Source organism: Nyctereutes procyonoides, unplaced genomic scaffold (assembly GCF_905146905.1).
Source record: "Nyctereutes procyonoides isolate TBG_1078 unplaced genomic scaffold, NYPRO_anot_genome, whole genome shotgun sequence".
NCBI lineage: Eukaryota > Metazoa > Chordata > Mammalia > Carnivora > Canidae > Nyctereutes > Nyctereutes procyonoides.
This window is the reverse complement of record NW_026575024.1, coordinates 452,242-465,842: the sequence shown is the minus strand read 5'-3', so window position 1 is coordinate 465,842 and position 13,601 is coordinate 452,242. Positions and strand designations below refer to the sequence as shown.

Genomic DNA, 13,601 nt, shown 5'->3' with positions numbered 1-13,601 from the left:
GGGAGGGGACGCTGTGAAACACGAGGCGTCGGCTTGAGCAGCAATTTCCCAGTTTATTGAAAGTGGAAGCTTTGCAAGAATGTCTAGGCTAACCCGTCACAGGGAGGAGACCCCCAGGCAGGCCCAGAGCTCACCCCGCAGGCGGCAGGTGCGAGACCAGCAGAGGATATCGTCCACCTGCCCTGTGGCTACAGACGGCGACAGCTGTGATTTCCTGCCAACCGCTCACCAAAGTCTTCTCCCAAATATTCCGCACATCTCCAATACAAACACAGGTTTATGATCGTTAATATAAAGTTGATATAATATAGATTATCCCCAAGGAAGAAAAGAAAACAATTTTCAAACACTGCCCTTTTTTGTCTGTTTTGTTTTTGTTGACAGGTTGAAAGCATGTTGAAAAAATAAATATTTAAGAAAAGCACACACACAGCACCCTCACTACAAGTAGTTCTGAAAGGGCCACATACAAAACACAATATAGAATCTAAAAAATAAAAACAACCATTAAGTATGGCTTTCTTAAGCGTTGCACATGTCACAGAATGAGCGAAAATAAGATCATCTTTCATAATATTGCAAAAAGTTCCAGTTTTTGCATTTTCTCAGAGTTTCTTTTTTAAAAAGGAAGATGTGCAAAGTTGGAAGCAGTAGCTGTGTCTCTCGCGTCGAGGTCCCTGTGCGGTCCTGGCAGTGTTATGACTGTTTCCCAAAACCCAGAGTCCAAATGTACAACCTGGTCAGGATCCAGAGCTTGATACAAAAGTCCTAGGGCCCCGTGCCCCCCCCAGCCCCAAAGAGCGCGCCACTCCACGGACTGCATCTCCCACTTTGGTGTTGCAAACACCAAAATACAGACACGAACAGAAAAGTACAAAACGTGAAATGTAATCTACACATTTTTTCCTCTTCATAAAAAAATATTTATTCGTTTAAACATTGATTTAAAAAAAAAAAAAAAACCAGTCACGTAAAAAAAACCCCTTCATTACACTCTTCTCCCTCGGCGCCTCCTGGAAGGTGGTGCGGTCGGTGGGGCGCGGGCGGGCCTGGGCCCCGGGCCGGGACAGTGTTGCTTTGAAGGAAAGAGGCGCCCGGTGGCACCGGCAGCGCCCGGCGGGGAGCGGGTCAGAGAGCAGGTGTCCTGAGAGCGGAGGCGGAGGCCGGCGCGGCCTGGGCGGTGGGACCGGTACAAAACCCAGAGACACTGGTGGTAGCAAAGGTCTGGTTTCCAAATACATTTGTAAGAAAGTGGGGCGGCTTAGAAAAGGGTCCGAAGGTCGGGGGGGGTGGGGGGGGACGCAGCTCTGAGGCCCCGTGAGCGTAGCGCCGGCTCTGAGAAAGGCAGCGAGGGGAGCTCCCGGCGCCCCGGGGGAGGGGGGGTGTAGGGGGGGAGGGGGGCGGGCAGGGTGCCCCGTGGAGGGGGGCAGGGGTGGGGCGGGCAGGACCCCAGGGAGGGCTGGGGGGGGCGGCCCTGCCCCTGGTCCCGACCCCCACGACCCCCACGAGGCTGCAGGCCACCTCCCCCTACCGCCGTGCATGTCTCCCCTATCCACCAGGAAGGAAGAGAGGGGCGCGGCCGCAGCCTGGGGGGGCAGAGGGGGAGGGGCCCGCAGGCCCTGGCCGGGCCCGGGTCGCTACCAGGCCCGCAGGTGCCGCCCACGCGGCCGGCCCGGAATGTGGGCAAAGTGCAGCGGGGGCGGCGGGGAGGGCGGGGGCGCCTGTGCGCCTGGAGAGTCTGGCCAAGAGGCGCCCCCGAGGGACAGCAGGACGGCCGGGGAGCGTGTGTGGCCACCCCGAGGCCCCCGTCCCCCGAGGCCGGCCACCACGCGGGGAGGTGTGGGCAGCACACGGGGCGGCACCGCCCGGGGTTAGCAGCAACAAGGCAAGGCCACCCAGGAGGGTCCGCGGGGCTGGGCACGGAGGGTGGCAGAGCTGGGGCCGTGACCCCGGGCCCCGAGGAAGTGCACGCAGGACGTGGCGCCCAGGCCCCGAGGGACGGAGCGGCCGGGTGGGAGCACCGACCCGCAGCAGAGCAGCGCGCTCCCGCCGCCGCGGGAACATAGCACCTGGGGGTCCTCGGCCGCGGGGCGTCTGCAGCTGTTGGAAGTGAAGCACCAAAGCCCGGCGGCCACCGCGACACGGGCCGCGACCAGGCTGCCGAGGAAGGGGGCGCAGAGCGGTGGCGGGGGCTCCAGCACCGGACCTCGGACTACGCAAAACCTGCCTCGACATCCGCGACGCCACCACAGCGCCCGCCGGGCCGCCCTCAAGGCTCCCAGGGTGCCTGCGCACACGTACCTGCTGGGGACCCTCCACGACCCGCAGACATGTGGGAACGGGCGCTTGGTCTGCCGCCCCCCCGGGTCCCCTGCTCGGCTCTGGGGGCCGGGGCCCGGGCGGGAGCTGATCCTCATAGACGCGCACGCCCAGCCCGGGGCCTAGGAGATCCAGAAGTCCTTGTCGGGTGCCCCCGGGGGGCTGCCGGGTCCCCGCGGTGAGTCCTCGTCCTTCTCGGCCGCCAGCAGCGCGTCCTCGTGGGCCAGGCCCACCTCATCCTCGTCCTCGCACAGCTCCTCCTCACCGTCCCCCCGCGGGTCGTCGGGGTCCTCCAGGTAAGGCCCGTCACCGGGGAACAGCTCAGGAGAGCCCTCGGCGCCCCCGCCGTCCAGGGGTCCGGCCACGCCTCGGCCCGCGCAGTCGGCACACACGCCGTGGCGCCGCGAGCCGTGCTTGATGCCCACGCTGGCAGCCGACATGAACACACGACTGCACAACTTGCACACGTACTTCTTGTCCTTGCTGTGGACCTGCGGGGGGACGGGGCGGTTAGTGCAGGGGGACCGGAGGTCAGTGCGGGGCGGGGGCGGTCAGTGTGGGGGGACGGGGACAGGGACGGGGTGGTCGGTGCAGAGGGACAGGCAGTCGGTGTGCAGGGGGTGGACGGGCAGTCGGTGTGGGGGATGGGCAGTCGGTGCAGGGTGGAGGGGTGGGGGAACACGGGGCGGTAGATGGGGGCGGCCGAGGAGGGCAGGGGCGGTCGGTGCAGGAGGGAGCAGCAGAGTTGATCTCAGCTCCTGGCCCCCCCTGAATTCCCCAGAGTCCTGGAGCAACGTGGGAAACCCCATCACAGTGGGAGGAACAGGGCCAGTGGCGTCACAGTGGACAAGGTCTGCTGAGCGGAGTCCTTGCTCCGCACCTGGAACGGCCCCTGACCGATGGGTCCCTGTCCTGGGTGCTGCACCGTCGGAGGGACCCCGTTGCCTCCAGCCCGGTGTCTCCACAGACCCTCAGGCACAGCCCGCCCTCCCGGTCGCGCCTTCCACAGGCCCCGACGGCAAGACCACGGCTTGAACCTTCACTGCTGAGCAGCGCCGACAGGCCGGGCCCCCACACGTTCTGATTCTAGAAACGGAGCCTCGGACCACGTGGCCCCGGGACCCTCCCTCCTCAGGGCTTCCTCGGCCCCTTCCGAGCACTGATCTGAGAGCAGGCCTGGCTGGGCAGCAGCAGGCGGCGCCCCCTGGGGTGCTTCCGGGCCTGGGCTCCCCTGCAGAGGGCTGGGGGCCGTGCCAGGACGCCCGGGAGCGACAGAGGTGTCCCAGGGAGCCACTCGGCCAGCACCAGATGGCTGGGCACCTGTCCTAACAAACAAATGGGAGGAAGAGAGCGGGAGGATGCGGGCGCCATGGCAACCTGTGGCTCATCCTGGGTGGGACGCGGCTCCCGAGACCCCGCTGTCCACACGACTCCCGGCCCCTGCGCAGCACACGCAAGCGCCACGTCCACACAGAAGGGCTCCTGCAGGACGAGCTAACATGGAGAGCCCCCACTGCCACCTGCTGCCCGTGGGGTTCAGCTGCGTCCCTTGCAGTCGGGGGCCCCCGACTAATTAAAGGGGAAGATACAGAGCCGCTTCTCAGAAAAAGGCGAACCTGCACACATTTGAAGTACATTTTCGGGGATGTGTGATCCTCCCCGCGGCCCGCGCAGGAGCCCAGGATGGGAATCTGGCCCCGTCCACGGCACCGGGCCATGAGCACACTGAGCGGATCGTTGGGATCCACGTTTCCCGAAGCGGTGATGCGGTTTTGCTAAAGAAATGATGTCATCACCCCCAGACACGGCTGTCCGGCCCCGGGGTGTACCAAGCAAGCTGCCACTCCTCTCCCGAGTGGGAACAACGTGGGCACCGGTGGACACATCCCTCTAACCTCTGCGGCTCCCGGGGTTCTGCAGATGGGGATGCTAGGCCCAGGGCAGCTGTGGGTGGAGGCCTCAAGGCACCGCAGCCACTGGCCCCACAGACCTGCTGTCTGGGGCCGGGCTGCCGCTGCCCTGCTCGACCCCGCCGGGGGTGACACTGCAGGCTGGGGCCACGGGATGTCCCTCAGTCAGTGGGGCTGCGCTCCCCCCAGTCCTGGGGCTGCCCCCCAGCTCTGCTGCCTGACCCCAGGGAGCCTCCCTGGTCCTCGTCCTCAGTGTCCTCCTTGGAAGATACAACAACAGGCTAGTAAGCCTGCCCGGAGCTGAGGGCCAACGGCAGGATCCATGTGGAGTGAATCTGGGAGCCACAGCCCCCCCACCCCACAGACGGGCGCACAGCAGACCCCCCTCCTCCACGGCTCACCCTGCCGGCAGCCAGCTGCCCTCCCCCAGTGCCCACCCCCCTTGAGCTGGGGCACCCGGGTCACCTCGTCACCACTGACGCAGCCCCCCACACGTCCTGGGGGTTCTGCTCCTGACGGGCAGCGGGTCAGCACGTGGTGGGGGTCCCGCCAAGCCTCTGTATCCCACAGGCGGCTCCTGACGCACGACGAGCCCCAGTGCCCTATCACGGCCGCCGCATGGCACACCCCGGGGGCTCCGGGCCGCTGCCCGCCTGGGACCACCTCCAGCACCTCAGCCCCAGGCCCGCCTTGAGCCTGCGTCTCGGGAAGACGACGCGGTGTAGGCTGTGCCCCGGCCCGTGGCTCACCTCGCCCGCCCCGGGGGCCCCTGCCCCATGGATTTTGGCGAATCTGCCTACTTGACGGACGACCTTCCCCTGTCGCCACCTGGCCAAGCAGATCCGTCCAGCTTGGCCTGCGCGGTGCCCGGCACACGGAATCCTCGCCGTAGGGGGTTGCAGGGGGGGGGAGGGGCTCGGCTCGGGCCGGGGCAGGGGTGACCCCACGGCGGGACACGGGCCGGGCCGAGGGCGGGGGCCGGGCGGGGGCGGGGGGGAAGCGCTTGCCAAGGCCGCGCCGGGCTGGGGTTGGGCAGGGCGGGGGCCACCCACCCGCTGGCGCACCCGGGTCCAGGGCAGGAGCTCGTCGGGCGGCGGCGCTCGGGGGTCCCGCGCGTTCTCGGCCCCGCGCGGCAGCCGCCCCCCGACCGTCGGCCCAGCGCGGGGGAGCCTGGCCGGTCCCCGCGGCCCGCGTGCCCCCGCGTGCCCCCGCGTGCCCCCGCGCTCACCAGCGTGTGCCGCTTCATGTGCTCCCGCCGCGTGAACTTCTTGCCGCAGATGTCGCAGGGGTAGGGCCGCTCGCCCGTGTGGGAGCGCATGTGCCGCTTGAGGATGCACTGGTGCATGGCGGAGAAGCTGCAGTACGGGCACTTGAACTTCTTCCGAATCACGGTGAACTCGTTCACTGCAACGAGCACGGGCGTCAGCCGCGGCCCCGCCCCCGCAGGCCCCGCCCCCTGCCGGCCCCGCCCCCTGCCGGCCCCGCCCCGCGGCCCGTACACCGTCCCCCCGCAGGCCCCGCCCCCACCGCCCCACGCAGGCCCCGCCCCCTGCCGGCCCCGCCCCGCACACCGTCCCCCTCGCAGGCCCCGCCCCCTGCCGGCCCCGCCCCGCACACTGTCCCCCTCGCAGGCCCCGCCCCCTGCCGGCCCCGCCCCGCGGCCCGTACACCGTCCCCCCGCAGGCCCCCCCCACCGCCCCGCAGGCCCCGCCCCCGCAGGCCCCGCCCCCGCACACCGTCCCCCTCGCACCCCGCCCCCACCGGCCCGCAGGCCCCGCCCCGTCCGCCCCACGCAGGCCCCGCCCCCTGCCGGCCCCGCCCCGCGGCCCGTACACCGTCCCCCCGCAGGCCCCGCCCCCACCGCCCCGCAGGCCCCGCCCCCGCAGGCCCCGCCCCGCACACCGTCCCCCTCGCAGGCCCCGCCCCCACGCAGGCTCCGCCCCGGGCCCCGCCCCCGCAGCCGCGCACTCGGTCCCCCCGCAGCCCCCCCGCAGCCGCCGGAGCCCCGGCCTCGCGCCCACCCGCCGGCGCTTCCACCTGCCCAGGAGGAGAGGCGCCGCCGCAGCCGGGAGCAAACGCGGGGCCTCCGCGCACGACCGGGACGGGACACCCGCCCGACAGCCCAGGGAGGCCCCCAAGCCTCGGCCGCGGCCTCGCTGCTTAGCTCGGGCGCAGAGGTGCTGGCGCGGCTGGTGGACCGCGGGGGGGGGGGGGGGAGGGGCGGGGAGGGGGGAGGGGGAGGGGCGGGGCGGGCGCGGCCTCCGCCTGGGGTTGGCCCGCCCCGCCCCGCCCTCCCACATCTCAGGGCCTGGCGTCAGGCCGTCCTGGCTCCGGGGCGCGGGGCGCGGGGGGCGCGGGGCTGGCACTTCGCGGTCCGGGGTCCGGGGTCGGGGTCCCCGCGCAGCCCCACCGTGCAGGGCGCCCCCCCCCCCCCGGCGCTGGCCCCGCGAGCGAGCACCCAGCCAGCAGCACGTTAGCCCGAGGACGCCCTGAGCCGTCACCGCCCCGGGGCCGGGGGGCGCACCCAGGTCCTGGGGGGCCGGGCCAGGGGCCTGCTGCGGGCCGCCCGCCCTGCAACCACGGCCGCACCGCACCAGCGCCCCAAACACAGACCGCGGCTCCCCGCCGTCGAGAGCGCTGGCCAGGCCGAGGCCCAGGAGGGGTGCACACCCTCGCCCCGCCCCTGCAGGTGCCCAGAGGACGCAGAGAGGAAAACCAATGCCCCAGAGCGACACGGCCCACAAGAGCAGGACCCCGGAAAGCTGAGGTCACCCAGGGCCCCGGGGCGGGAGGGGTGGCCACCTCTGTCCCCACAGCTCTGCGCCGCCCACTGAGCCACCCAGAAGCAGGGACCCTCACCGCCGTCGCCCCAAGCCGTGCCCCACGGCCCCCAAGTCCACTCTGCTGGTCAGACCCCAGCCACGGACAACTCACCACGGAAATGACCCCAAGCACAGCAGCCCCCGGGCTCCCCTGGGTGGAGCTGGTCCTCACACCCCCGTAAACGTGCGGAACAGCAAGTGTTTCCCTCTTTTTCTTTAGGTAGGCTCCTCGCCCATCATGGGGCTCGAACTCACCACCCCAAGAGCCCCAAGGTCCTACACTCCACTGACTGAGCCAGCCCGGTGCCCTCAATCCATCTCTGCTGGGTTTCTGTTCTTTTTTGGGGTTTTTTAAGCGTTTCTCCCAAGACCCCTTAAAGAGCATCTACATACTTAAGCGACCCGTATTTATTTTCCAGCAAGACCACCCACAAGACGTGCTGCGAGCGCCGTCCTCCCACCGTGCGCACCGAGAGCTCTGGGCCCCAAGGCCCGGTCCCTACGGGGACACTCGCAGGACGTGCACCCCTACTCAGGCCATCACGGCGCCAGCAGCCGGCCGTGTGCACTTTGCCACAGCTCCCAGCGACGCCACGGCCTGGAGCCCGGCCACCTGCTCGCCCCGTGGATGCCCACCCGATGCCACATCCCCGCCAGCATCGCACAGAAGTCCCCGTCCTGTCCACAGAAGTCAAGCATCTTCTTACACTTAGGAGCTTCTCACACGTTTGGTCGCGTGTGTGCGGGGCGTGCGGTTCGGGGACTGGGGGCGGGAGGGGGTGCAGCCCTGGGGGAGATGGTAAAACCCGAGCTCGGCGGGACCACCCGGGAGGCCCAGGACAGCAGGTGGGAGCCACGCACACCCCCGCACGCCCCCCACGCCCACGAACATGACCTGGTCAGCAGCCTAACGTCTGCGGAGAATCTTTTCCACAAACACGTTTTAAAAACATGAATTGGCGGGACCCCCTGGGGGCTCAGCGGTCAAGGGTCTGCCTTCAGCTCGGGCGTGACCCCGGGTCCCGGGATCGGGTCCCACATCGGGCTCCCCACAGGGAGCCTGCTTCTCCCTCGGCCTGCGTCTCTCAGGAATGAATGAATAAAATCCTTATAAAAGACCACAGGATTGGGACTACAACGTACAGTTTCAGAGGACAGCTTCCACTTAACACGTGGATGCACGCGGCCATCTGTCCGTGCAACCCCTTCCTGCCACGTGGAGACGCTGCTGTCGAACACCCACGCGGCTTCCGTGGGCCGGGCCTATGGACCACGACTCGGTGGGGTCCCTACAGGAGTGTGCACGCGTCCGATCGCCTCCGGAGCGAACACTGCGTGGCTGTCCCAGCTGCCACGCTTCCTGCGGAGCCACGCTGGGTGTGACGGGACACCGACGCCGGTCCTCGCCGGCACGCACGGCCCACGGCTGGGGACAAGAGGGAGACTCTGGGCTGTGCGTGCAGAGCCAGGGAGTGGCCACCCTTCCCGAGGGAGCAGCTCAGCCTGTGGTCCCCGGGGCGGGGGGGGGGGGGTCCGGCGTCCCTACGGCAGGACAGGGGACAGGGAAAGCCGCACACCTGGCCCGCGCCCTCCGCCGTCCCTCGGCCCCGACACACTTGCCGCCGTGGCAGCTTTCCGAGGCACGGCGATCCCGCTTTTCCACTATCACCGAATAAAGCAAAGGCGCCACCCACTCCGGGATGGAGAGGGGGAAGAGAGGAAATGAACTTTTATGTTATTTTATTTAAAACAACCTTTTTTTTTTGAGAACGTATTTATTCATGGCTTCTATTCTGCTTCCATAAACACGAAAGTTAAAGTGCTGAATTATGCATTCTGGCCGTCTGTATTTAACAACGCAGACTTCCACGTGGAAAAAAAAAAAAACCGTGTCCGTGGTGAAGTGCTGCGTTTTTTTTTCTTTTCCCTAGAAAAACAATCTAGAACACACAGGCCGGGGTGGCTGGGCGGCGACCGGGAGCAGGGCCCACGCCGTGAGGACACGTTCTGGCGTTTCCTGTGCTCCTTCGCTGCCTCTGCCAGAGCAGCGAGGGCGGCTTCACGGCCGGACACGTTCCCCGCGCAGCCGGAGGCCAGGGTCGGGGTGCGGGTGGCAGGGCCGTGCTCCCCGCGAGGTGCGGGCGGGGGTCCTCGCTGGGGGCCGGGCGCCCTCCCATCTGTGCCTCCTTCGTGTGGCCCCTCGCCGTCCCTTATAAGGACACACGTCCTTGGATTGAGGTCCAGCTTGGGTTTTCCAAGGTGATCGGACTTGGCTGCACCTGCAAAGACCCTTCTTTCCCACTTAGGGTCCCACTCGCAGGTTCCAGGGATTAGGACCCGGTCGGCTCTTGCGTGGGGGGCAGCAGTCGACCCCTCACTTCGTGAACGGCATCGTGAGCACGGAGGAGGACTTCAGCGGCTGTCGTGACTGAAAGAGCTTCCTCTTGGAGGGAACCTAAGGCTCGTACAACCTGTGATTCGCAGCCTGGGGCCTTCGGAAGACTCCCCACGCCGGGCGGCTCCTCCTCGGGGCCACGGGAAGCCCCGGGAGCCCGTGTGAGGCGGAGCTCGAGCCGCTGGGAAGGCACCCACTGGAACCCAGGCTCGGGCCTCTGTCCCAGCCCATGCCCACACCCGGGTCGCGCCCCGGCGCCAAGGGGAGGCTTGGGACGGGACCGAGAAGAGCGGGGCCTCGGGGGCCGCCACCGGGTTGTCCCCACCCGCCTCTGGTTTGGCAGGAACTGGCACGCACGGCCGCCTGCCCTGGAGCCCCGGCCTCGCGGCGTGCAGGGGTCAGGCCCTGGGGGGAGATGCGCCGCGCGGCGCGACCACGTCAGACTCCCAGGGGCCAGACGTGCCGGGGGGGGGGGGGGGGCGGGGGGGGCGGCCCTCTGCCCAAGAGCACTTGCGCCTTCCCTCATGGAACTGGCCGGATCTCGCCCTTCTTCCTCTGATGGTAATTTCCAGAAGACTACTTCGAGGACGTTTCAGAAACGGATGCAAACACGGACCCCACGTTCTGCTCCTCAGCCCCACGAGGCTGCCGACCGCTCTGTGCTGGGATTGAGCGACGCTCCGAGGAGCCCAAGCTGTTTCCGGGGGGCTTCCTGACCCGACGCGGAGCGGCTCACAGGCCCAGAGCCCGGTGGGCGCGGGTGTCCGCATACTCCCGAGGCCCGGCCACGTCGCTGCCCACCCCCCCCCACCTCCGACCCCGCGCGTCTGCTGCAGGGCTCTGTACTCTGGAGCACACGCAGGGGCTTTGGCTTCTCTGGCCACGCAGTCTGCAGAGGTCCCCCCCCCCAGCTGCCCACGCGGCGCCTGTTCCCCTTCACCGTGTGCTGGATCCCACGGCACGACCCCACGACCCCACGGGTGGTGGTGCCCACGCGGCTCCCGGGTGCATCCTTTCCCTCCTACTGGACACAGCCTGACGGCGGGTACCGGTTCCACTCGGGGAGCTATGGCCGAGCGGAGCGGCTTTCCACGCGGCCGACCAGCCACGCGTGGGTCCCAGCGGCTGCATCTTTGTGGACACCCGCGAGCCCGCGCGCCGTCGGAGCCCCCGCACCCGGCCCTGCTGGCGGCCGCGCCCTACACGCGGAGCCACAGGTCGACTGGCTGCCCGGGCTCCTCACCGGTTCACTGCATTGCCCATTTGAGGTTTTTATAGGTCCCGTATCTCGGTACAAACCTGCCACTGATTTATGGCAAACGTCTTCTCTAGCCTGTGATGGGCCCTTTTGCTCCCTTAAAAATATCTTTAGTGGAGAAGTTAGTAATTTTAAAAAAAGATTTTATTCACTGATTCATGAGAGACCCAGAGAGAGGCAGAGACCCAGGCAGAGGGAGAAGCAGGCTCCATGCAGGGAGCCCGACGGGGGACTCGATCCCGGGACCCCCCCCGGGGTCACGCCCTGGGCAGAAGGCGGCGCTCAATCCCTGAGCCACCCAGGGTCCCCGGAATCAGTGATTTTTAATGATGTCCATTTTATCAAGTGCTTCTTACGAGCTGCTGAGGAAACGACCGCCCTGATGGCGAAGCCGCCGTCCCAGGCCTCCTTCTATAAAACCTGTTACTTTCTAGGATTAGGCGTTTGCTCCAGCCCACAGCGGTGTTTGTGCCTGGCGTGGCTTACAAGCCCCTTCTCCTCCTCGACGCCCACGTGGCTCAGAAGCCCCCACGGCCGCCACCACCCAGCCCTGTCAGGGCCCGGGCTGGCCCGTCCACCGCCTCCCCCGGGCCGCACCCGCTCGCCCGTTCCCGAGCCTCAGCCCCTCCCGGGTTGGCCGATTCCAGGCCGAAGTAACTTTCCCCCAACTGTGCCTTTCGCACGCGGCCAACGGTCCCGCGGCCTTACCGAGCCCTGCTCCTCGCAGCCGCCGTGGGGCCGAGCCCCTGCACCCCGCGGCCCCCGCCCTGGCCCCGCAGGAAGGAACCGCTCGTGTCTACACCTGGCAAACACGGCGGCGTCAGTTGCTCACGGGATCTCCGTGTTACGGTCCTGATACCCACAGGAGCTTAGCGCTCCTTTTCATACCTTTTATTGTAACCACCACTGTCCTCTGCGAGTCCGTCACTTCGGATAGGAACTCGGTGCCTTTTTTTTTTATTCAGTTTTCTTTGATTTTACGATTAAAGGTGTTTCCTTGGTTTATCTTTTTTTTTTTCCTTTTTTAAGGACTTTAAAATGTATTCAGTTGAGAGAGCAAACATGAGCGAGGGGTGGGGGGCGGAGGAGCAGAGCTGAGGGGGCAGCTGGACTTGGGACCCGACCCCAGGGCCTTGGGACCACGACCTGAGCTGAGGACCGAGGCTTCACCGACAGGACCCCGCAGGCGCCCCGAGTTGGTTTATTCGTCTTTTTGCTTTAACACTGTCCTTACCTATGAGCTATGTCACCTGCGAAGAGTAGAGCTTCTCCAAAGCAGACCTTTTCATCTTGGGGTTGGAGCGTTTGGTGCACGTGTGACGATGGCACAGCCAGGTGAGATGTGCCATCCGTCTCCTCTCGGTCCCTTGTGCCTATTTCCAATGAGCCAAGTGCCACCGCGGCTCCTCTCCTCAGAAGCTGAGCCCAGAGGGGCTGCGCGAACGCCAGCCCGGCCTGGACCCCCGGCGCCGTTAGCGTCTACGTTACACTCCCATTTGTCAGAAACCCCATGAGAACCTATCCGTGGTGCCTCCAGCGATGGGGACGGCTCCTGTTCCTCGGGGGCCGCTCGGCTGGTGGCCCGAGGGCTGGCTCCAGCCCGTGGCCAGGGCAGCGCCACGCGCGTCTGTGTGGACGGCCACGCGTGCGAGGACACTCGGCGAGTCCGGGGCGCCCCTCCTTCGCCGGGACCCTGCGGAACACAGGCCTCCTTCGCCAGCTGCTCGAAGACTCCCCTCTGTCGCCGGCCTCCCGGGCTTGGACCGTCACGGGCCCCCGTGCGTGTGGAATGCGTCCTGCTCGGGGTCACGGAGCTTCTGGAATCTTGACGTGTCTCATTGGCTTCGGGAGACTAAACCGCTGTCCCCGGGAGCCGCTTCCGCCCCGTTTCTGCCTCTCTGGAGATCCAGTCGCCCGCGCATCACACACTTCGGCTGTCCGCGTGTCTGCTTCTCCTGCACTCTCGTGTGCTCTCCCCGTGAGCTTCCGCACGGACATTCTCCAGTTCGCCACCCTGAGGTCGTATCCAGGCTGCTGTTCAGCTACGCAGTGAATCCCTACCTTCAGATGTGCTATTTCCATTTCCAGAAGGTTCCCTGACTGTGTCAGCACCGGTGTCCCCCGCCCGCCTCCCTGGCTGGGATTGTCCCGGCGCTCGGCTGTCCAGCTGCTTTCCGAGACGCCGGGCAGGGCGAGGGCAGCGGTGGCACTTCCCAGGCCGCCGGGCTTTCAGGGCGGCTGTTTCATCGTGGCCGTTACTTCCGAGCGGACAGGGGAGCACCACCTTCGGCCCCTGGAGCTTCGCCTGGGCGCGGCCGGGGCTGGGACTCGTCGCACGCGCCTCAGACCGCGGGGACGGCGGCGGCCCGGGCTGCCTGCCTGGCCTCGCTGCCCCTCGGGCCTGAGCGCCCGTCCCTCCGCCCCAGCAGCGCGCCTCCACGGGCACCTCTGCTCGCCTTCCCCACCTGGCCGGGCGGCTTCCGCAGGGATCCCGGGAGTGAGTGTCGCTCGGCGCCAGCTCGGGAGGTGAGGGGGCCCTGGGGCTCCTTGTCCTCAGAGATCTGCCCCCGGCCCCAGCTGCCTCGGCCGCCCGAAGGACACCCCCGTCTCCAGGCCGGGAGCGCTGCCGCCCTGCACTTAGCCTGTTTCCTGCTCCGATGTGCCGCAAACACGCCAGGAACGAAACCTGGGGTGAAAGCACAGCTTCCCCTGTGTTCCCCCTTTTCTCTCCAGCCCTTTGCTGGCCCGTCCCCAGGTTCCATGTGTGTTTGCCAGATTTTCAAATACCTTTTTCCTCGAGAGCGAGCCCAATACGTGCTAGTTGTGGCTGAAAGTAGAAGTTCAAAGAGTTTTCAAGTGTTTTCTTTAAATAAAATCCACGCCTTTTCCCCAACACC

At 66.9% G+C, this 13,601-nt stretch overlaps 1 protein-coding gene and 1 long non-coding RNA gene across 3 annotated transcripts in view; one reads left to right on the top strand and one right to left on the bottom strand.

Annotated features, from left to right (window-relative positions):
• Positions 1–33: 33 nt before the first annotated feature.
• Positions 34–13,601, bottom strand: part of ZBTB46 (zinc finger and BTB domain containing 46) — a 52,474-nt gene continuing 38,906 nt past the window's right edge. Inside the window, exons 4-6 of one of the 2 annotated variants that reach the window (XR_008661439.1) lie at positions 5,458–5,633; positions 2,302–2,810; positions 34–2,212 (exon numbers count right to left, since the gene is read on the bottom strand). Coding sequence is in view for 1 of the 2 variants with exons in the window: in XM_055302255.1 (XP_055158230.1) it covers positions 2,442–2,810; positions 5,458–5,633 (545 nt within the window). In the remaining variant the exon portion in view is untranslated. Of the gene's footprint in view, positions 2,811–5,457; positions 5,634–13,601 lie in introns of both variants that reach the window. The other variant, XM_055302255.1, reaches the window with a different exon arrangement.
• On the top strand, positions 6,698–8,878 carry LOC129495011 (uncharacterized). The gene is made up of 2 exons (XR_008661447.1): positions 6,698–7,271; positions 7,471–8,878. It is a non-coding gene; the product is annotated as an uncharacterized LOC129495011 (long non-coding RNA).